The sequence below is a fragment of the Perca fluviatilis genome, chromosome 24 (genome assembly GCF_010015445.1).
Source record: "Perca fluviatilis chromosome 24, GENO_Pfluv_1.0, whole genome shotgun sequence".
Lineage (NCBI taxonomy): Eukaryota > Metazoa > Chordata > Actinopteri > Perciformes > Percidae > Perca > Perca fluviatilis.
This window is the reverse complement of record NC_053135.1, coordinates 1,214,778-1,238,488: the sequence shown is the minus strand read 5'-3', so window position 1 is coordinate 1,238,488 and position 23,711 is coordinate 1,214,778. Positions and strand designations below refer to the sequence as shown.

Genomic DNA, 23,711 nt, shown 5'->3' with positions numbered 1-23,711 from the left:
AAGGAATTCATTTTGTGACTGCATTTCCTTTTTTATGTCGTAATAGGCTATAGGTCTTAAATTACATTCATAATGGTCTTAAAAAAGTCTTGATTTTGACTCGGTGAAACCTGCAGAAACCCTTTGGGGGAAACCAAAACCCAACAGACAGCGTGTTGGAGTTCACATGCTGAGAGAAGAGTCTCCATCTGTTGTTTTGTTTATAAAATGTCCAAAAATAGTTTCCTAAAATCCCAAGATGCTCCTCAAATGTCTTGTTTTGTCCACAAGTCAAAGATATTCAGATTGTCTCAGAGGAGAGAAGAAACTAGAAAAATATTCACATTTAACAAGCTGGAATCGCACGTTTTAATACATTTTTGCTCCATTTGTTTGCCGGTCCAGTCAGAGAAACTGAGAGGAAATAACACAAATTTAAAGTTATAGTAAAACCCCTAAATATTTGGGTTTTGGAGAAAACATTGGTGGCCCCAGAAACCCCCTCCTCACTCCGCCCCTGAGTCCAGACTGAGAGGAAAGATGGATAATCTCCTTTTTGGATGAAAATCAAACCAACAGGAGCTTGTTGAGTTCACATGCTGAGAAGGAGCTGCGTCCTGCCGCGCCGCCCGCAGCTGTCTGCCGTTGTCTGTCTGCCATCCTCTGCCGCAGCAGCGGCACCGCACCGCGGGGACGTCAAGCCAGAAGAACCCGTATAAAAGCTTTGAGTCTAGGGCGGAAACGCGGACTGAGCGGTCGCGCTGTTGATCAATAAAAGAAGGAATAATCCTGTGATGATTTCCTCCCCTCTTCTCCGTCCTGTCCTCGTGTGATGAGGGAGGTTTCTGTGACTATCTCTCCGCGTGCAGCCGAACTAACTGACGCTCCGCTGCGCGCGCTGCGCTTTAAGTACGACTGATCGCGTCACTTCATGTCTCAGAAAACACGTCAGAAACGGCAGCTTCACAACACAACCTCGTTTACAGAGAGCCTGTCGGAGGTTTTTATTTTGTCTTTCTTTTTCTCCCTTTCTTCTGCTTGTCGGTTATCTACTTAAGAACTGTGACGTATTTAGTAAAATTCAATTAATTATAATTATTGTATACTCACAAATGTCGTTTTTTTAAGCTGACCCTAAGCTTTGTTGCCTTTTTTATAAAGGAATTAAAAGTTTTTCAGTTTAAAAAAAGTGTTTTTAAAGTATATTGATTAACCTCCTCCCCCTTATTTAATTTTAGTTAATTTATAAGTTTATATTCATTTATCTAACAATATTTTTGTTTTTATTCGTTAATTTCATTTTCTTATTTTTATGTCCTATATTTTATTTTTATGCTGCTTGAAATTATTTGTAAAAGGTTATATATATATATGTATGTATGTATGTATGTATGTATATATATGTATATATATATATATGTTAAGTGATCTAAAAATGCCTGTTTTTGTATTTGAAAGCAGTGACTAAAAAATTAAATAAAAAGAACATTTATTCCACTCACCGGACTGACCGTTGATAGCAGCGTCACGTCGTCATGGCGACAGACTCTCACGGCGACTTAATGTCATGTAACCGTTGGACTTCTGCGCGAGACACCGGTCGATCTCTCTGGTTACTATGGTGACACATGCAGAAAACATGACCTAATCAGTTCAAACCGCGCGCTCCAACTTCTACTGTACACAAATAACATGAATATGCTAAACGGAAGTTAGCTTAACGTCGCCGCAAATTAACGTTAGAGGGACAAAATTCAAACTAGCAACTGCTAACTCTTAAACACTCCTAAAACAACTATATAAGGATAACAGTCCGCTGAATTCAATATCTTGACAGGTTGGGGCTGACATTATAACCGTGTAGGACACAAAAATATTAACAAAATTAGTCAAAAAGGTGAGAGGAAAATGGGCACAATTTGGGATTTGGGCCACATTAGAAATGAAGGAGGTTCTCTGTTTACATACGTTACATTAGTGTGCAATTATAGCAAAAAATAAACGAAAACATGATCCCATTACATTGACGTTTTTCATCCAGCCGCACCGGCTCCCTGAATAACACTAGGCCGACTACAGGGGCCTTCTCCCCGGCCACACCTCTCTGTCTGACCCCCTCACGCCCCCCGGGCCCTGGAGCTCCCTGCCCCGACATATTCACACACCATAACATTTAAATCCGCCCGTCTCTGTCCACCTTATGTCTCCAGTTTTGTGACTGTTTTAGCTGGATGAACACTGTGTTTAAAGCCCTGTAAGGCACCGTTAAATCATATTTATTATCTATCGTTTCTGAGTGACGCTACAGGTGTCTCAGTTCAGCGTTAAAAAAAAAGCCTAAAGATAGACGCGTCTCTTCGCTGCCTGTAAACGCTTTATTCTTTATTTGTGAGATTAAGTGGTGCTTTTTATCAGTTTAGTGATATAAAAATGTGAAAATAAGGAGACTTACAGAGGCAGAGTTTGTTGTTGTTCAGCGGTGTCGGGGGTCTGCAGAGCTCAGGTGTTTCCACTCTCTCTGATTGGACCTCAGCTCCGTGGTCACTTCCGGTCGCTGTTTTTACAACAGAGTGAGACCTCCCTGAAAACTACACTAACCCTTTAGAATCAGTTTTACATTAAAAATAACTTTACTTATATCAACATAACTTAATCTTAACTTTATGTTGTAACTTAATCATAACTTTATTTACAACAACATAACTTGCTGTGTGTCTGTCTGTCTGTCTGTGTGTGTGTGTGTGTGTGTGTGTGTGTGTGTGTGTGTGTGTGTGTGTGTGTGTGTGTGTGTGTGTGTGTGTGTGTGTGTGTGTATCTGTCTGTCTTCCCTTGCCCATCCAATCCACAGCATGGGATGGCACAGCCTGCTTTGCGTCTCACATATAGCACACTCAATTAAACACACACATGAGGGTGCTGACTGCAGCCCTAACAGCATGTCTGTAAATAGCTGCTGTTTCTAACACGCTGTCATTTATTTTCACACCAACTGGACCAGTGAGATTATTTTAGTGTCTGCCTCCAGAGCAACTCAGCGGGAATACACATGTTAATAATGAGACTCCTCCTGGCTCCTGATTGGCTGCTGAAGCTGTGAGGTGGCAGCGAACAAATGATCATTCTGATCCGGTCAGAAACCAGATTAGGTGTTGGACTGAGTGGTTAGTTTAACAGAGACCGTATACTCCCTGAAAAACGCCTACATAGGTCGCTTGTTCCAGCAGCATTACGACCTGTATTGATGTTTCTCGTGGCGGCGCCCTCTAGTGGCCACAGTAGTTCTGACGAGAGCAAAGCAGGAAGTAAGGTGAGGAAGTACAAGAGCGCCTACCACACACCGAGCCAATAATCGGCCGTTGGACAGTCTCGCGAGGTCGGTGACTCGAGTCTGTTCGGTGGGTTTTGTGCCATCGGCCTTCATTTGGGCCGATTTGACTTGTATAATCGACCCTCAGTCAGACTCAATGACCCATCTGATTGGTGGAGAGCTAACCAGGAAATGGGGAGCGGGATGAGCGTGACTAGAGTCTCTCAAAAGGTGACGAAAATCTTTTAAACTGACCTTTTTGATCTGAAATGAAGACAGATTCAGCAACTGCACACACACACACAGACACACACACAGAGACACACAGACACACACACAGACACACACACACACAGACACACACACACACACACACAGACACACACACACACACAAAACACAACACAACACAGACACACACACACACACAAAGACACACACACAGAGACACACACACACAAACACACACACAGAGACACACAGACACACACACAGACACACACACAACACACACACACACAGACACACACACACAAAAAAAGACCACACACAACACACACAGACACACACACACACACACACACACACACACACACACACACAGACACACACACACACACACACACACACACAGACACACACAGACACACACACACACACACACACACACACACAGACACACTATTTCTCTCTTCAAATGTTCTCAGAAACATGTTTCGTTGAACTATTTAAGTCCAATATGAGATCGTATTCTGAACGAGCCGCCATGACAGTCTGGCTTTGAATTTTCAGAGCAGCCAGACTCCTTCGTCCAATCAGCTGCCTGTTTTAATTTTTTGGGCGACAATACAGATTAGCGCCGCCTGCTGTTATGGAGACGTATTACGTCTCATCTTTTTGGACCAACTCGGGGACACTGGTCTGGTTGGTGTGTCTGGGCCTTTAGGGAACAAATGGAGCTCCATCACGTTCTGCGTCACCGTGGTAACCTTCAGGAAGTGAAGTCACGTGTGATTGTAACCCAAACCTCCATCTTTTTATCATCTTAACTCAGTAGTTTTGGTGTCTAAACTAGAGATGGCCCGATACCATGTTTTCATTTGCTTCACGATACCGATTCCGATACCTGAATTTGCGTATCGGCAAAATCGCAGAGCCACCGATATCGCCGGAGTTTGGAGGACCGGTTGGATCGTACCGCTGCGTCTGACGCTCTCTGACCTGAAAGAACCAGAAGATTTTCAGAATAAAAGCTGCAGTCAGAGAGAGTGTGAAGGTCAGGCTGACTGCAGCGCCCCTCAGGCTTCATCATCATCATCTTCATCATCATCATCAGCCGATCTAAACTCTGCTGTCGTGTGTTTTTAAACCAGCTGAGGCGCCGCTCGTCACAGGAAGTGTGAAAACCCAAAGTGTGAACTTCCTGCAGGCGGATCTGAGAGCGGCTCCGTCTTTCACTCGACTTTGTCCTCGTCTGGATTAACGAGAAGAAGAAGAAATGTGTTAATAAGTTATTAATATTTATAATAACGGCGTGGGAGCAGCAGCGATGTGTCTGAACATCAGCTGTTTCTCAGCGGGACGTTTTAATTTGTCTCTGGTGTGAAATTCGTCCCTGCAGCCAAACTCTGTCACGTCGTCGTCGTCTTAAACGTTGTGTCTGCACGGCTTCTGTTCCTAAATATAGTTTAACCCTCCTGATGTCATCGGGTCAAAATTTGATTCGTTTTCTAAAAGTTTCTATATCAGAAATTTGGGTTTTCTTTCAAACAAATTGTCAAAAAAACTAAGGTGGATGGTTCCCTACAGCGCTCTTAACAAGTTAAATAAATGATCAGTTCACTACTTTCATTGAATTTGGGTGTTTTAGTAAATTTTATAGCATTTGAAGAAAAAACTATTGATAAAAGAACGTTGAAGAAAGTGACAAACGTCAAAAAAGTGACAAAAGTAAAACAAAAGCTTTAAAAATTTGGGAAAAAGATTCAAAAGGCTCAGAAAAAGTCGACAAAATGTTGAAAAAAGTGATAAAAACATCGGGGAAAGCCACAAAAGTGTAACAAAGTAAAATTAATACGGACAAACACGTTACAGTAAATCCAGTGAATGTGGAATATCTGAATGATTATTAATGTTACCTGTGGAGCTGCAGCATCTTCATGGACTCCTTCAGGGCAGATATGTTTCAGATGTAACTGACTCAGCTTCTGCTATTTGAAAAGTACGAAACTCGTAATTACAACAACTCTGAACTGACATGAACGCAGCATAAGACACAGCTTTGACCTAAATGCTAACCGTGACGATGAGAGCTGAAATTAATCAGCAACTACTTCCATAACGTTACTGGCTGGTAGCATGCAGCTAAAGACACAAGATAACATTAGCTTACCGGCTGGTAGCATGCAGCTAAAGACACAAGATAACTTTAGCTTACTGGTTGGTAGCATGCAGCTAAAGACACAAGATAACGTTAGCTTACTGGCTGGTAGCATGCAGCTAAAGACACAAGATAACGTTAGCTTACTGGTTGGTAGCATGCAGCTAAAGACACAAGATAACGTTAGCTTACCGGCTGGTAGCATGCAGCTAACACCTAACTTTAGTATGGTTTATAGTTTGTTTTTTAGTTTGGGATAATAGTTTATTTCATTTAGTTTGTTTTTTAATTATAATATCGGTCTTTTCCAGACACCATGGCTACTGCCGGAGATGACCGAGAAACAACAGAACTAGAAAATCTGCCTTTTCTACTGAGATATTTAGGATTAAACACAAAACCTTAACTGCCCAAAACCTTTTAGCCTGATACTGAATCTTAGAGCTGACCTGAGAAAGAAAACAAACACACTCACGTTAACGTTATGCTTTTATTGTGAAGAGACAGAATTCAAAACAATTTATGACACAAGTCAGCGGCATTCACACAACTCATGATCACAACTTCCATCTTTAAATGGTTTGAAGTGGAAGAAGTTCACAGAATCTGTTCACTCATTCTGAATTATTTTCTATTAAGTTTATTTTCACTTAGTGTAGTAAGTAAGTGTTAATGTAGAGCGAGCTGGTCTTTCAGAGACTTTAGACTCGTTACAGGAGCTTAAAAGCAACACAACAGTCTTAACTAAATATAATAGGAAATAGAAAAATAAGAGTAACATTAGTAATATGCACATTATCTCCTGAATTACAAAATCAGTCACATACCAGTAGGGTTGCAAAATTCCGGGAATTTTCAAAGTTGGAAACTTTTCATGGGAATTGACGGGAATAGACGGGAATTAACGTGAATAAACGGGAATTAATGGGAATAAACTGGATATTTTTAATATTGCTTGTTATAATACTGTATAATAATACTATAATACTGAAAATTTCCGCCCCTTTGCAACCCTACATACCAGTCACATACATCTGTAACGTAACATTTCAAACCGGTACTTTTAGACTTGTATGTAATATAATGTCTGATCTTTGTTCACAATGTACACATTACATTGTCAAATTTAAAACATTCATTAACAACATAATGTAACAATAACATATCTTCAGTCATATAAACTTTTTTTTCTTTTTACTTTATTGACAAATTGTCAATAAAGTAAAAAGAAAAAAAAGTTTACCGACAATCATGAGGGCAGACGCTCCGCACCACACTTTGAAGCCCCCAACGTCGTCTTCCACGCAGCGCTGCCTGGAAGGCACTAGGATTAGGCAATGGTTATGGTTAAAGACTATGGCTGCAGCGCTGAGTTGGAGGCTTAAAACAACATCGAGCCAGCACAGCAGCTGAGCAGACAGAGAGACTCGCCAGTTTGCTAACTTGTTGCTCTCTCTAATATAACCGATATAAGCTGCTTTAGGCTACAAAACGTGCACGCAGGCTGAAATTCAACCGTGCGGTTTTGTTGGGATAAAGCTCTAAGCAGAAGGAATATATGCTAGCTGCTAGGCTAATGTGCAATGGTAAACGCACAGAATATGGTACATGCAAACTGTGGCTTTTTTGTCGACAACGCGAACGTACTTCGACACACTTGAAAGAGGAGGGGGCTCAACTTCTGTCGATGGGTCTCCAGCATCAGAAGTTTCTATCCTTTGACTGGCTCTAGCTGAGTTACAGGAGGTTGACTCACAGCACTTCAACAAGTGTTTTTTTTTCTGCTTGACAAGGCGACCGGACGTGACATGGGGGCGTGGCAGTATCGACGATTCCATTTTTTAATTCAATATTCAAGATTGTGACTTAATTTCAAATTTAAGATTTAATTTAAAATCGAAATCGTGACACCCTTAGTATTTTGGTTAAAATAAATAAATATGAAAGAAATTATAATACACAATTGATAAGAATATATGAGAAATAAATTGTATTTCGTAAGAGAATATTGGAAGAGTTTAAAAAAAAAACATGACAGAGAAAGTTTGTTAAATGAACAAATAACAATCCCAAAAACGTGATGCAGGTTTTAAATCAGCCTAAATACATGCTTACAACACGGCTTATTATACATCTTATAACATGTCAACTCACAGGCCAGAAGGTCGCCCCGGTGAGTAAGGTAACCATGGCGATAAAGTCAAGTTCAGACCAAAGATTTACGAGAAGCTGCAGTGTTTTGAAGGCTGCTAGTTTACACCAATGAGACGATCTATCATCTCCATAGAAACCACTCTCTCACTTCAGACTTTTAAACATTTTTGTCGCTCTTTGACATTTCTGACACTTTTTGTCATTTTTTCAACCAAATTGCAGGGCTATCAAGTCTCTCGCATTGGGTGTGAGACACACGCATTTCAACCTGTTCACACGCTCACACCCCACACCTTGTATTTCTCATGCAGAGAAATTACCAGGATAACGCCCACCAAGTTGCGCTGCTATTTTTAACAGTGGAACAGGTAGAGGAATCAAGTGAGTTCCCCATAGAGTTCAGAACGCCCTGCCACCACCCGCGGCGCTACCATTGGGCATTTTAGGTCCGGGCCGCCCATTTTGTGAATAGAGAGCCGAAGTCACGCCCTTCTACTTCCGGTCCATGGGACCTTATCTTTCGAAAAAATATGAACGAGAGTCAATGGAGAGACAATAATTATTTTTTGATCCAGTTTGAATTGAGCCATGGATTACAAATATGATGTTTGTCAATTTAAAACATTATTTTTCAACCGAAGAAAGTCTCCGTTTATTGTTAAACTGTTGAAGTATAAGACTGTGAAAATAAGTAATTAGAAAGACTACAAACTTCATGGATGACGTCTCTCTGAAGCTACGATGTCTCTGTGTATCGTACCGGGGATGTAACGTTACTCAAATGAGCAGAGGATCTCGCTTGTTCTTTTGCTTCTCTGCTGAAAACACTTGACTGGATAAAACACAGCAGTTAAGATAACGTTACATGTGTTGTGGAACAGAGCTAAGCTAGCTAGCTAACGAGCAAAACAAGCACCAAGCTAGGTGACGTAGATTGTGTGAAACGGGAGATGTAGTCCACTGAGCGGTTTCACACAAAACTAAGTGGTCATATGACAAACCTACGGGTAACTGAGACTTTCTTCGGTTGAAAAATTATATTTTAAATTGACGAACATCATATTTGTAATCCATGGCTCAATTCAAACGGGATCAAAAAATAATTTGCCTCTCCCCGTTCACTACCGTTCATATTCTTTCTGACTTAAGGTTCCATGAGGTCCACCGGAAGGGGCGGGACTTCGGCTCTCTATAGTGAGTGATTTTAATTCTAGCAGTTCATCCAATAAGCAGCAAGAGGAAAGCTTTGAGTGAAAGCTTCTCAGCCAATCGGCGACTTCTACCCCACATGTGGACTCTTAAGCCCGCCCACAGGCTGCATCGTCACCAGCAAGTGATCCAATTAAATGAATGACGTTTGCGCGCAAGCTTTTCAAGCAAGCTCAATGAGACAGACCCAGACTGTAGCTGTTAGCTAATATGAAACGCAAAGCGAAGCAAAGCAGCTTGTTTTCATTTAAATTCAGCAAGAAACGCTCCGAGGAGCAGGAGGAGGAAACTCCTGCCATTTTAAGTAACACGGTTACAAGTGACGAGTTACCATCCTGCTCGGCCGCCCTCTCCCCATCAAGTCCTCCCGTAGTCGCCCCTCACACCAGCAAGGCAAGTACTGTCTTAACGTTATTAGTGTCTTTTTTTTAGGGCTTACTTTAACTGGCCCATCCAGTTTTCTGGAGGCCCACCTACAATCAAAATCCTGGTGCCGCTAGTGCCTGCCACGCACCAGCTGAGTGAGTGCGGATTTCAAGTTGCGGCTTTCGTTGCTTTTTGTGATTTTGCCTGAGATTGAGTGACAAGTGTACTCGCCCTGTTGTTTATTTGGTTGCCATGACTTGGCGAGTGATGACGTCCTGTCACTGTTCCAGTTGAGGGGAGAGAGAGCGGATGACAGTTGGCTTGAGTTCAGTAGAGCAAATGGCTCTGTAGAGTCGTGTAATTATGACTTTATATACTACATGTAGCTACATAGCGGAAACCCTGTTGTGCGTCTGCCCTATTTCTGATACTGTGGCGGCAGAAATCAACATAGAGGAAACACTGGGTAGCTTTTGCGCCTATTATATTATTATTATTATTATTATCATTATTATTATTATTATTATAGCTACATGTTGAATCGGCTGCAGGGCTAAACTGACAGTTTTATATTTTTATAAAGATACCCATTTTATAAAAGGCCTACACACACACACACACATATACACACACAAAGAAATACTGAATTAAATTAAAAAAAACTAGTATTTGTACGAATTTATGTGTAATTTATCAGATCAGACTCTGTCCCCACCCAAATCCCTGCCGCCAAAATCTCACTCTGAACTCTGTTCAAAACTTGAGAGCCCTGAAACTGTCGCCTTCTTCAATGCTTTTGGTGGTTTCTGTGACATTTTTGACGCAGCAGTGAGAAGTTTTATCTGAAAGGAGGAGACTGTTCCTCCTGCAGAGGACACAGAGACACTGAGCCACCAAGGCAGTACCTGAACCCAACCCCAGGATACAGAGGCTGAGTGAATGTGGTGTTGAAGGTGTAGAGGAAGATCAGTGAGTCAGAGGAGACTGTGTAGAAGGACAGAGAGCCAGCAGGACAGTCCACATACACTGCTACTCTACCAGAGACAGAGGAGGAGGAGATGGATCTTCCTGTCAGATTGTGGATGACCGAGTAACCAACATAATCGTCATCATCATCAGGGCACTTATCATCAGAGTACTCCAGACTCCAGGACTGATCTTGTGAAAAGAGACAGAACTCAAAACAAAACATGACACATTTCTACAATTTCACGATCACAGCTTCCATCTTTAAAGGACTGGAAGTGGAACAAGTTTACAATGTTCACGAAAAATCTGTTCAATCATTCTGAATTATTTAACACAGATTTCATTCATTAGTTTATAAAAATAACCTGAAATATTTCTGGAAGTGTGATCCTGTCCAGACTCAACTGATCAGCACCAGTGGTGGTACCTCCACCACACAAAGTACAAATAACCAGATACATATTACATATACATACTTTAGTAAAAGTAGAAGTACCACAATTACAACCCTACTTAAGTAAAAGTAAAAAGTACCTGATTTAAAATATACTTCAAGTATTAAAAGTAAAAGTACTTGCATAATTATTTATTCTCTTAATATCTATATTCTAATAATAATAATAAAAAAGGCCTAGATTACATTCTGACTTACAATTCTGGTAATCTATCAGGGTGATCTGCATGAAGCTCGACTTTGTATTATTTCCCACGGGACAGTGAATGCTGCACACATTTATCTAGGAGCACACGGGCTTGGACAACAAGTACGTGGCTTCACAGCTGAGGAGGACCGGGAGTGTTTTTAAGATAAATATATGGGTTGTATATTAACCCTATGTGAACGGATGTGTGGTGGAAGTTTTCTATGAAGCATCAGAGTAAACAAATATCAATGATAAAAATGAAAACGAATAAAGACTGTTTGAGATTTTAAACCAAAGTCTGGTCTTTGAGCATTTATTATATTTTGCAAAATATGAGAATACAGATTCAAAGGTACTTGCAGTACAACTGAATGAGCATTACTAAACTAAAATCTAAACATCACATCATCATATAGTCAAAACCTCTCTCAAGCCACCCCTCTAACTTTATCTTTTAGCCTGGTCAGAGTTGAAAAGAGGACATCACCAAAAGTCAAACCATCCTCACCTTCCTCCCTGCTCTCTGTTCCCAACATTAGCCTAAACAATAGTTTATCTCAGGAGGCAGTAGGAGACATGGTTTGTGGCCTTCTTGACTTTGTCTGCTAAAAAGTTAAACAAAATGAGAAGCTAGAGTTTCTTAAACAAAAACCACTAGGCTAAGAGTTCATGGCTGCTGCTGTCCCTCTCTGGCCTTTAAGAGTCTAAGAGGAAGGAACAGCATTTTTGTGGAGGTTTAAAACAATCTTTAAGCAAATGGTTATAATCATTAATCAATAATGGTTAAAATAAAATTTGCCACCACAGGATGCTTCACATATGACCAAGCAGAGTATTGGGAGTAGCGGTAGGGATGCTCTTGGCGTGGCCGTAGTGAGATTCGTAATAATGCGAGCAGTACCCGGAGCTGGGCGCCCTGCTGCCGGTGCAGGAGCCGCTGCTGAAGGCTTCCCTGCGGACTGCAAACGTGTGACAGTTAGGAAGACATTTTGGCGGGGGGAAACACTGATCAGAAAATGTAACGGAACGTTGTAGAAATGTAGTGGAGTAGAAAGTACAGATAATTGCTGCAAAATGTAAGGAAGTAAAAGTCAAAAGTATGCACTTTTTACTTTACTTAAGTAAAGTACAGATACGTGAAAAATGTACTTAAGTACATTAACTTCGTTACATTCCACCACTGATCAGCACTGCCGTGCAAAGCGAAAAGACCGTAACTCAATTTTGGTCGAAAATGAGTTATTGTCATTTTTGGAATATTAAAGATCTGCTTTATCATGTGGACAAATATCTTGAGTCAATTTTATTGTTTTGGGGAGAAAATTGTGTGTTGTCTTTGCCGTAACTTCAAAAGCCGTAGAGAAGCCAAGGCAGAATACCGTAACATCAGTTACGGTTCTTTGTCTTAGTTTCATGGCGCTTCAGAATGTTCAAATTTAGTTAAGGTACTCTGTAAATGCGCTGCCCGCGCTACACGCTACACACACACACACACACACACACACACACACAGCGACGCGCAGCACATGTACCTGACTGGGAAAAATATCGCTATGCTCGTTACTGTAAGTAGGCTACAATAAAACCTAAACGTAAATGCGTATCAATACCCACTCACCTGTCTACAGGCACACATGTAGGAAGCGATATATTTAAATCTCTGTCTGGGCAGTCCACTCTCGTCCACCGCGCTGTTTACACAGACACAGCTGTTCTGTACTCTAAATAGCGAATTTTGAAAAACAAGCTAAAACAAAAGCTGTCGGTTTGTAGTCTAACTGTTTATCTTAGTTTGCCACAAATCTTGAAATGTGGACAAATTCTTGTGAAGTTAACTTCTGGTTAAACTAACCATTCTCTCTGCAGAGCATCTATGAATGTATTATAAGATCAAAACAAACCAACGTGGCTACTTAATATGCACGTGAATGACGGCATCTTTATGTTCACGTCTTCATTCTTGCAATGAGTCTAAATTAGTGTCTCATATCCAAACGAAGAACATGCTTTATATGCTTAAAACATCAAAACACTCATGCTTAATTCTGTCTGTCCAAGTGTGTGAATCAATCATGAGACTGCCTATGTGGTAGTATGAGTATGAAATACAGAAAAAAACGTATTGATATATAATTTTCATATGATGTTGATAAATGTGAAGCCATTTTTATCATAGTGAGTGCAATAGGATTAATATTGCTTACATTTTATGTAAAATGTATCATTGTTATCATAACATTGTGCTATAAAATAGAAGTTAAGGTCTTTTGCCTTGGTATGACCGATTTTGTGGGCAATGCTAAGGCAGAATACAGTAACTTCCGAAAAAGGGTCAAATTTGAGTTAAAAAATTTTTGTAGATAGATTAATACAGGTATACACTACAAAAAGTGAAAATTTCAATATTATACCTATAACTCAATTGTCAGGACATTGACATAACTTTAAAGTCATTTTTCTCAGTTTCACACTCTGGCGAGTTAAGGTCTTTTGCCTTTGTAGGGCAGAGCAGTGAGAAACAGGAGGAGACTCTCTGTCCTACAGAGACACTGAGTCACCAGGACCAGACCAGAATGCGAACCCAGGATAGAGAGGCTGAGTGAATGTGGTGTTGAAGGTGTGGAGGTGGATCAGTGAGTCTGAGGAGACTCTGTAGAAGGACAGAGAGCCAGCAGGACAGTCCACATACACTGCTACTCTACCAGAGACAGAGGAGGAGGAGATGGTTGTTCCTCTGTTATTGTGCCGGACAGTGTAACCACGATCAGAGCACTCCAGAATCCAGGACTGATCATTATATCCAAACACACAGTCGTTAAAGTCTCCTTTCCTCCTGATTTCTCTGTAAGTCACTGCTACACCAACCTCTCCTCTCACCTCGACCTCCCAGTAACAGCGACCAGTCAGACCATCTCTACACAGCAGCAGATGCCAGGAGTCAAACCTCTCTGGATGATCAGGATATGGCTGCTCCTCCTCCTCCTCTACACGTGTCACCATCCTGTTGTAGTCAGACAGTTTGAGTTCTCTGTGCATTGTGTTTGTGTCGACTGTGAGTTCACAGGAATCTGACGGAGAGAACGAGACAAAACACAGATGCAGTTATTTATTTATTATTTATTAAAAGTGGCGTTTCCGTCCTAATTATGCTTTTAAACTAAAGTTTGAGTCAGTTTGACTGGGTACATTCACAAAAACACCCTAGGTTGCATTTTGGTGAGAGTTACGCTTTAAGTGGCACCGAAATCCGCGTTGCTATTCGGTCCGGTAGACCCCCAATAATAAAAAGTCTTCGGATCTCACGTGGATGACATTTTCCCATTCAAAACGGCAATTTTCCCCCTAAAAGCGACTAGTTTGCAGGTATGTAATAGTCCAACAGTTTAAGAAAAATGTTTCTCAATGCACAATTGCAATGAATTTAAGGATTTCATCATCTACAGTCCATAATATCATCAAAAGAAATCTCTGCACGTAAGCAACAAGGTGGAAAAAACAACATTGAATGCCCGTGACCTTTGATCCCTCAGGCGGCACTGCATTAAAAACCAACATCATTATGTAAAGGATTTTAGATAGGGGCTCAGGAACACTTCGGAAAACCATTGTCAGTTAACACAGGTCGTCACTACATCTACAAGTGCAAGTTAAAACTCTACCATGCAAAGTGAAAGCCATAAAACGACAACACCCAGAAATGCCGCCGGCTTCTCTGGCCCGAGCTCATCTCAGATGGACTGATGCAAAGTGAGCTGTGGTCTGACGAGTCCACATTTCAAATTGGTTTTGGAAATCACGGACGTCATCAGGGTGGCTACAGGTATAAACAAGTTAAATTTAAGACTTTTTAAGACAACTTCTAAATGAAATTTAAGACTTGAATGCGGTGCGTTTGTAATTATGTTCAACGAGACACTGAACCAGACAACCAAAAGCAAACAACTGGACTTGCATGTGCGTTATTGGTTAAATGACCACGTCCAGTCAAGATTATATGGAGCAGTTCATGGGCCATGCAACTACCCAGAATCTACTTCAGCATTTCAAAGTAAGTGTGCCATAAAAATATTTATTAACTAACCTCTTGTATGTTGTGTATCATATAGTTAAGCTTTACTGATTTGTCAAGTGAATAACAACTATGGATAGGGCACTACACGTTAATTAGACAAATTAAAATGAATGAATTAAAAACAGCCAAATTGAGTTTTAGAATGGTATTAGAATCTGCGGTTTACCTGCCAATATGTATAAATACAGTGCCTTGCGAAAGTATTCGTCCCCCTTGAACGTTTCGACCTTTTGCCACATTTCAGGCCTCAAACATAAAGATATAAAACTGTAATTTTTTGTGAAGAATCAACAACAAGTGGGTCCCAATTATGAAGTGGAACGAAATTCATTGGCTATTTCAAACTTTTTTAACAAATAAAAAACTGAAAAAGTGGGCGTGCAAAATTATTCAGCCCCTTTACTTTCAGTGCAGCAAACTCTCTCCAGAAGTTCAGTAAGGATCTCTGAATGATCCAATGTTTACCTAAATGACTAATGATGATAAATAGAATCCAGCTGTGTGTAATCAAGTCTCCGTATAAATGCACCTGCTCTGTGATAGTCTCAGAGGTCCGTGTAAAGCGCAGAGCGCATCATGAAGAACAAGGAACACACCAGGCAGGTCCGAGATACTGTTGTGGAGAAGTTTAAAGCCGGATTTGGATACAAAAAGATTTCCCAAGCTTTAAACATCCCAAGGAGCACTGTGCAAGCGATAATATTGAAATGGAAGGAGTATCAGACCACTACAACATCTAAGACCCGGCGTCCCTCTAAACTTTCAGCTCATACAATGAGAAGACTGATCAGAGATGCAGCCAAGAGGCCCATGATCACTCTGGATGAACAGCAGAGATCTACAGCTGAGGCGGGAGACTCTGTCCATAGGACAACAATCAGTCGTATACTGCACAAATCTGGCCTTTATGGAAGAGTGGCAAGAAGAAAGCCATTTCTTAAAGATATCCATAAAAAGTGTTGTTTAAAGTTTGCCAAAAGCCACCTGGGAGACACACCAAACATGTGGAAGAAGGTGCTGTGGTCAGATGAAACCAAAATCGAACTTTTTGGCAACAATGCAAAACGTTATGTTTGGCGTAAAAGCAACACAGCTAATCACCCTGAACACACCATCCCCACTGTCAAACATGGTGGTGGCAGCATCATGGTTTGGGCCTGCTTTTCTTCAGCAGGGACAGGGAAGATGGTTAAAATTGATGGGAAGATGGATGGAGCCAAATACAGGACCATTCTGGAAGAAAACCTGATGGAGTCTGCAAAAGACCTGAGACTGGGACGGAGATTTGTCTTCCAACAAGACAATGATCCAAAACATAAAGCAAAATCTACAATGGAATGGTTCACAAATAAACATATCCAGGTGTTAGAATGGCCAAGTCAAAGTCCAGACCTGAATCCAATCGAGAATCTGTGGAAAGAACTGAAAACTGCTGTTCACAAACGCTCTCCATCCAACCTCACTGAGCTCGAGCTGTTTTGCAAGGAGGAATGGGCAAAAATGTCAGTCTCTCGATGTGCAAAACTGATAGAGACATACCCCAAGCGACTTACAGCTGTAATCGCAGCAAAAGGTGGCGCTGCAAAGTATTAACTTAAGGGGGCTGAATAATTTTGCACGCTCAATATTTCCGTTTTTTATTTGTTTAAAAGGTTTGAAATATCCAATAAATTTCGTTCCACTTCATGATTGTGTCCCACTTGTTGTTGATTCTTCACAAAAAATTACAGTTTTATATCTTTATGTTTGAGGCCTGAAATGTGGCAAAAGGTCGAAAAGTTCAAGGGGGCCGAATACTTTCGCAAGGCACTGTAGTATACAGTGCTGCTCATAAAAATAGCCCCACATCATCACATACCCTTCACCATACCTAGAGATTGGCATGGTTGTATTTCAGTTAGCCTCATAGCTGGTTTGATTTTCATTGAGAGATGATTTTATTGAAAGTGCCCCATCTCTAGGTATGGTGAAGGGTATGTGATGATGTGGGGCTATTTTAATTCCAAAGCGGCCAAGGGAACTTTATCAGGATGCATAGTATCCTGGATCCATGAAATAACTGGCCTTTAAAAATAAACATCTAATTTAACATAGGAGTGTACTTATGCCCCCTGTATTTTAAGGAAGGGCATTTATTTATTTACGATACATTATTTATTCACAAAGAAAATTGGTGTCCTTAAAGGTTGGACTTTTCCTACTTTTTTTAATTAAGGAATTAAGATCAATTTCCCAAAGATGATTTTCTTATTCCTCTTTTTAGTCAACTTATCGTGGGTTCATAAACTTATGAGCACCACTTGTCATTTAACCAATAACGCACATGCAAGTCCAGTTGTTTGCTTTTGGTTGTCTGGTTCAGTGTCTTGTCGAACATAATTACAAACGCACCGCATTTTTGGACTTAGGTGATGAGTTATTTTTTGATATACGCCGCCAGTCCAAATTTAGCGTAATGTATCTGTTCTTGTCCTTTCCACAGGTAAATGACTGTACAAGCCCCGAATCTGGAAACATTGCTTTGAACACTTCTTCAATCCCGTCATTAGATCTGTAGGAATTGTGGCATGTCACAGTCCTCAGCACCCAAATCACCTCTGCTCGGAGTGTTGGCATAGAGCCACAAATTGCTCGGAGGTCAGCTGGCATTGTTGGCTGTGGATTTCCCATCCTAACATCCAGCGTTGTAGCATTGACATCGTTGCTAGCGGTAGAAATGGTGTAGCAGAAACTAGCAATTACGGGCTGCTGGCGAGCCTTTACATAGTACGTAGTTTACCATGTTTGAAATTCTTCCGACGAATAACGCAGTTAGCTTCATAAACATTCCCAGGCACCGACCTGAACCAATAATTCTCGTTCTTTTCAAGCAATTTGTAATTGAACTTCCATTTCCCCATGTTTCTAGGTGGCTATCAACCATTGCTGTGTTACCTGTATGCGGCGAAATTGCAAATCCCACTGACTATGGCCACGCCAAGACCCGCCCACGAAGCAGCTCGATTGGTAGGGGTTAGGCATTTGACCTCGGTTAGATAGCCGATTGGTCATGTACAAATGGGGTTATGTTACCTTGCATAAAAAATATTCGACCTGGCTGGCAGAACAGATTGCCTGCATTTTTGCGGTGACATGACACAAACATATTTAAGACTTATCCAATGGAATTTAAGACAATTTAATACTTTTTAAGGCCTTATTTTTAGGAAAAGTGATTTAAGACTTTTTAAGGACCCGCAGCCACCCTGGTCATGTCCTCCGGGCCAAAGAGGAAAAGGAACATCCAGATTGTTATCAGGGCAAAGTTCAAAAGCCAGCATCTGTGATGGTATAGGGGGGTGTTAGTGCACATGGCATGGGTAACTCATCTGTGAAGGCACCATTAATGCTGAAAGGTACATACAGATTTTGGAGCAACATAAGCTGCCATCCAAGCAAAATCTTTTTTAGGGACGTCCCTGTTTATTTCAGCAAGACAATGCTAAGCCATTCCACACATTCTGCACATGTTACAACAGCGTGGCTTCGTAGTAAAAGAGTACTAGACTGGCCTGCCTGCAGTCCAGACCTGTCTCCCATGGAAAATGTGGGACGCATTAGGCAGCGCAAAGTACGACAACAGAGGACTGTTGAGCAATGGATGTACATCATATGGGAAAGAATTCCACCTACAAAGATTCAACAATAAGTGTCCTCATTTCCCAAACACTTATTGAGTGTTGTTAAAAGGAAAGGTGATGTAACACAGTGGTAAACATGACCCTGTCCAAGCATGTTTGGGACGTATTGTAGGCATCAAATTCAAAATAGGTGAATATTTGCAAAAAACTCCGTCTCCAAGATTCACAGACAGATAACTACTGGCCAGCCGGCACTTTCACAAGCTGCCTCCCCCCTCCCCCCCACCATCAACTGCCGCTGCCAGTTGCTGATTGGCTTGAATCAGGGTCCAAAGTTAGCACCTTCTACTAGCCAAATGCTAGTAAAATATGCAAGTGGCTGGTAGATTTGCTTCACCACACAGCGTACGGTGATGTCTTCCATGAGTTCATCCAGAACTCCCAGCATTTTTAGATAGTCTGTTTCTATTTGCAGTTGTTTTTCAGAAAGAACCGGGCTGGTTAAAGTTAACTTAACTGAAGTAATAGAGGTCTGCTAAAACAAGCGCTAAGGTTAAACCGTTAAATGTTTGGCTGTAATAGACAACAGCAGAGAGAAACCAACTTTACTTTCGGTTTGGGAGCTCCAGGTGAAGTTGGGAACGCGGTTGTTAGATGTAATATTACGGTAAAGCCAGAGGCTGACTGCGGTCAAGTCGTGATGACATCAGAGGTTTGAATGAGTGATGTCACAGTTTGATGAATGAAATGAAAAACACACTTACACTTCCTCAGACCTGGTGTCAACCATCTGACTCCAGCAGGCTCCACCCTGAAAGGAGGAAGAGGAGGAGGAGGGGGGTCAGAGCAGCATGGACACATGGACATTAAATCACTCACACACACATATTAGATGTTTTCAGACCGGAGGAACTTTTATAGTTCTAAGAACCCAACTTTTTGTTGTGTTGGCACTGCAGGTGTTTTGAGAGACTTTTTAGCTCCTATTCCAGTGACTGTGCTCTCCCAGCGCAAGAGGCACTTTATACAGTGATTGGTCCAGACACCAGTGTATGTCTCTGATTGATCATATTCATTCACACACTCTTGTCACAGCATAGAAAGCACATTGGTTTCTGCTAAGCTAGACTAAACCTGTACTGGATCTATCTCTGTAGAGATGAAAGATATCCTGGTAATAATTTCATCACTGGGATATTTCTCAAAATGACAGTTTCTTTACCATGCAGAGATTTGTCCAAACAGCATACAATATTAACACTAGGGAGTCACTTTGATTCCTATAGATGATCTCCTTGGAGACTTCCTACACAAATATCTCCTTTTTATGTTTATCAGTGTTTCTACCTGAGAGTGTCCAGTCTCCAGTTTGGATCCTTCAGTCCCGCTGACAGTAGCTTCACTCCTGAGTCTCCTGGATGATTGTAGCTCAGGTCCAGCTCTCTCAGATGGGAGGGTTTGGAGCTCAGAGCTGAGACCAGAGAAGAACAGCCTTCCTCTGAGATCAGACAGCCTGACAGACTGAAAGCACACAGAAACCCTCTGTCAACACGTTTTTTAGTTCAGGTAAATTTTTACAGTGGCCGAGACAATTCAAAACAAAGAGTTGACTTGGTTAATGAATCCTGACCTGAGAGTCTCCAGCCTGCAGTGTGGACTGTTCAGTCCATCATAGATCAGCTCCGCTCCTGAATCCTGCAGGTCGTTGTTAGTCAGATCCAGCTCTCTCAGACTAGAGGACTGGGAGCTGAGAACTGAGGACAGAGCTTTACAGCTTCTCTCTGACAGCTTACAGTCACTCAGTCTGGAGAGACAACAGGAAACAAGTGTTTAAATGTTGAGTCTAGACTTGTTAGTGGTATAAAATAGCAATTTACCATCTGCCCCGAAAGCGAGCGTTAGCAGCTAACCACCGATTTGCGGTAGCTTGTTTAAACCTAGAGACGCATTCGATTAGCATGAAAACGAAAGCAATGAAGAACGTTCGACTCTGTACACATATGTTATTAACCCCTACGTTAATTTTGCGCTGGAATTGTCCTTTAAAATATAGGCTTAAATGATTTCTAGATCTCAGCCAAAGTTCCCATTTCATGCTTTATGACGTGTAATTATAAATAAAAACAAAATACTTTGGAAACATTCAAATCTGATGTGATCCAAACAGCTGATGTGATCCAAATTAAAGAGAAACAGTAACTTGATCTGACCTGAGAGTCTCCAGAGTGCAGTGTGGACTCTTCAGTCCAGCCGACAGCTGCTTCACTCCTGAATCCTGCAGGTTGTTGTTACTCAGGTCCAACTCTCTCAGACTAGAGGACTGGGAGCTGAGAACTGAGGACAGATCTTCACAGCTTCTCTCTGACACGTTACAGCCACTAAACCTAAAACGGATATTCAGACAGTCCATTTAATAATTGATAAATTAAGAAATAAAGACCTTAGGTAGTAATCTTTTTTTAATAAAGGTAGAATAACCTGAGAGTCTGCAGCGTGCAGTGTGGACTCTTCACTCCAGCTGACAGCTGCTTCACACCTGAATCCTGCACTTCGTTGTTACTCAGGTCCAGCTCTCTCAGACTAGAGGACTGGGAGCTGAGAACTGAGGATAGAGCTTCACAGCTTCTCTCGGACAGGTCACAGCCACTTAGTCTGGAGAGACAACAGGAAGGAAACAAGATATTTATATTTAACTCCTGTTGAAAGATATCAGAGTATTTAATGATGAATAAATCCCACTTACAGAGCTTTGTTGGAGGCTTTGACCACTGGCAGCAGCCTCAGAAGAGCCTCCTCTGAAGCAGAGTATTTCTTCAGGTCAAACACGTCCAGATCTTTTTCTGATAATAGTAAGATGAAGACCAGAGCTGACCACTGAGCAGGAGACAGTTTATCTGTGGAGAGACTTCCTGATGTCAGGGACTGTTGGATCTCCTCCACTAGAGAATCATCATTCAGTTCATTCAGACAGTGGAACAGATTGATGCTTCTCTCTGCAGACAGATTCTCACCGATTTTCTTCTTGATGTACTTGATTGTCTTCTGATTGATCTGTGAGCTACGTCCTGTCTTTGTCACCAGGCCTCGTAGGAGAGTCTGATTGGTCTGCAGTGAAAGACCCAGGAGGAAGCGGAGGAACAACTCCAGGTGTCCATTTGGACTCTGTAAGGCCTTGTTCACAGCACTCCGGTAGAAACCTGTTGATGTTGTTTGTTCTTCTGCCAGCAGGTTGACTCCAGAGTTGGTGAATGTCAGATGGACATGAAGAGCAGCCAGAAACTCGTGAACACTCAGATGGATGAAGCTGAACACCTTGTCCTGGTACAGTCCTCTCTCCTCTTTAAAGATCTGTGTGAACACTCCTGAGTACACTGAGGCTGCTCTGATATCGATGCCACACTCTGTCAGGTCTGATTCATAGAAGATCAGGTTGCCTTTCTGCAGCTGCTCAAAAGCCAGTTTTCCCAGAGACTCGATCATCTTCCTGGTCTCTGGACTCCAGGGTGGATCAGTCTCGGCTCCTCCATCATACTTGATGTTCTTCAGTTTGGACTGAACCACCAGGAAGTAAATGTACATCTCAGTCAGGGTCGTGGGCAGCTGTCCTCCCTCTCTGGTCTTCAACAAGTCCTTCAGAACTGTAGCAGTGATCCAGCAGAAGACTGGGATGTGACACATGATGTGGAGGCTTCGTGATGTCTTGATGTGGGAGATGATTCTGCTGGCTTTCTCCTCATCTCTGAATCTCTTCCTGAAGTATTCCTCCTTCTGTGGGTCAGTGAACCCTCTGACCTCTGTTACCATGTCAACACACCCAGGAGGGATCTGATTGGCTGCTGCAGGTCGTGTGGTTATCCAGAGGCGAGCAGAGGGAAGCAGATTTCCCCTGATGAGGTTTGTCAGCAGCACATCCACTGATGTGGACTTTGTAACATCAGTCAGGATTTTAGTGTTGCGGAAGTCCAGAGGAAGTCGACACTCATCCAGACCGTCAAAGATGAACACGACCTCTTCAAACCTGCAGATTCCTTCGTCTTTGATTTCACTAAAGAAGTAATCAACAAGTTCCACCAAGCTGTACTTTCTCTCTTTCAGCACATTCAGCTCTCTGAAGGTGAATGGAAATGTGAACTGGATGTCCTGGTTGGTTTTGCCTTCAGCCCAGTCCAGAGTGAACTTCTGTGTTAAGACTGTTTTCCCGATGCCAGCCACTCCCTTTGTCATCACTGTTCTGATAGGTTTATCTCTTCCAGGTGGGGGTTTAAAGATGTCTTCACGTCTGATTGTTGTTTTTGGTGTGTCATGTTTCCTGGATGCTGTTTCAATCTGTCTGAGCTCATGTTCATCATTGACCTCTGCAGTCCCTTCCTTTGTGATGTGGATCTCTGTGAACATCTGATTCAGAACGGTTGGGTTTCCTGCTTTAGCAATCCCCTCAAACACACACTGGAACTTCTTGTTTAGGTTAGATTTGAGTTTACGTCGACAAACTCCTGCTGGACTTCCTGAATGAATACAGAACAAAGAAGATCAGTAAGTGATTTATAAATTAAACGGGAACATATTTTGGTCAGTCTCTTTAGTAAACGTCCCAATTATCCATCAAGTTAAATCTTTAGAGGAATCCTCTTACTGCTCTGCAGATGGTCAGCCAGCTCGTCCTGCTTCATTCTCCTCAGGAAGTCCAGTGTGATCTTCAGAAATGCCTCACTGCTGCTCCTCTGCTCTTCCTCCTCACCCTTCCTCTGACTCTCTGAGCATTCTGGGTAATCTGGACTCAGAACCTTCTGGATCTTCTTCAGCTCGTTCTTCACAAAAGTGCCGATGTTCTCCTCCAGCAGCTGGAACAGAAGATTATATGAATGGCAAATCAAACTGAAATCATGGAAGCAAACATCAGCTCCATGTTGGACAGACTGACAATCCACTGGTCTGAAAAGTGCAGCATGGAGGTGATTGTGAACAGAATAGATGTAAAAGTAGTTGTTGTACATGTACAGACCATAAATAC

At 41.7% G+C, this 23,711-nt stretch overlaps 2 protein-coding genes across 2 annotated transcripts in view; both read right to left on the bottom strand.

Moving 5' to 3' along the window:
• The window catches only part of LOC120554718 (opsin-3-like), a 15,998-nt gene extending 15,087 nt beyond the window's left edge, over positions 1-911 (bottom strand). Inside the window, exon 1 of the mRNA XM_039793721.1 lies at positions 1-911. This exon is cut by the window's left edge and continues 707 nt beyond it. The gene's annotated coding sequence lies outside the window, so the exon portion shown is untranslated.
• Positions 912-12,239: 11,328 nt separating this feature from the next.
• LOC120554773 (NLR family CARD domain-containing protein 3-like) lies at positions 12,240-23,462 on the bottom strand. The gene is made up of 8 exons (XM_039793802.1): positions 23,334-23,462; positions 21,444-23,205; positions 21,179-21,352; positions 20,887-21,084; positions 20,331-20,504; positions 20,048-20,221; positions 19,465-19,511; positions 12,240-14,076 (listed from the first exon to the last, which is right to left on the bottom strand). The coding sequence occupies exons 1-8, from the start codon at positions 23,368-23,370 to the stop codon at positions 13,547-13,549; spliced, it is 3,096 nt and encodes a 1,031-aa protein (XP_039649736.1). The 5' UTR covers positions 23,371-23,462; the 3' UTR covers positions 12,240-13,546.
• Positions 23,463-23,711: the final 249 nt, after the last annotated feature.

Excerpts from the sequence above, each read along its gene's own strand:
- LOC120554773 (XM_039793802.1), bottom strand. The coding sequence starts at position 23,370 with ATGAAGCAGGACGAGCTGGCTGACCATCTGCAGAGCA. Across the intron at positions 21,085-21,178 it reads TGCACGCTGCAGACTCTCAG|GTTTAGTGGCTGTAACGTGT; the intron begins GTTATTCTACCT and ends TATCCGTTTTAG. Across the intron at positions 20,505-20,886 it reads GATCAAGTTACTGTTTCTCT|ACTGAGTGACTGTAAGCTGT; the intron begins TTAATTTGGATC and ends TTGTCTCTCCAG.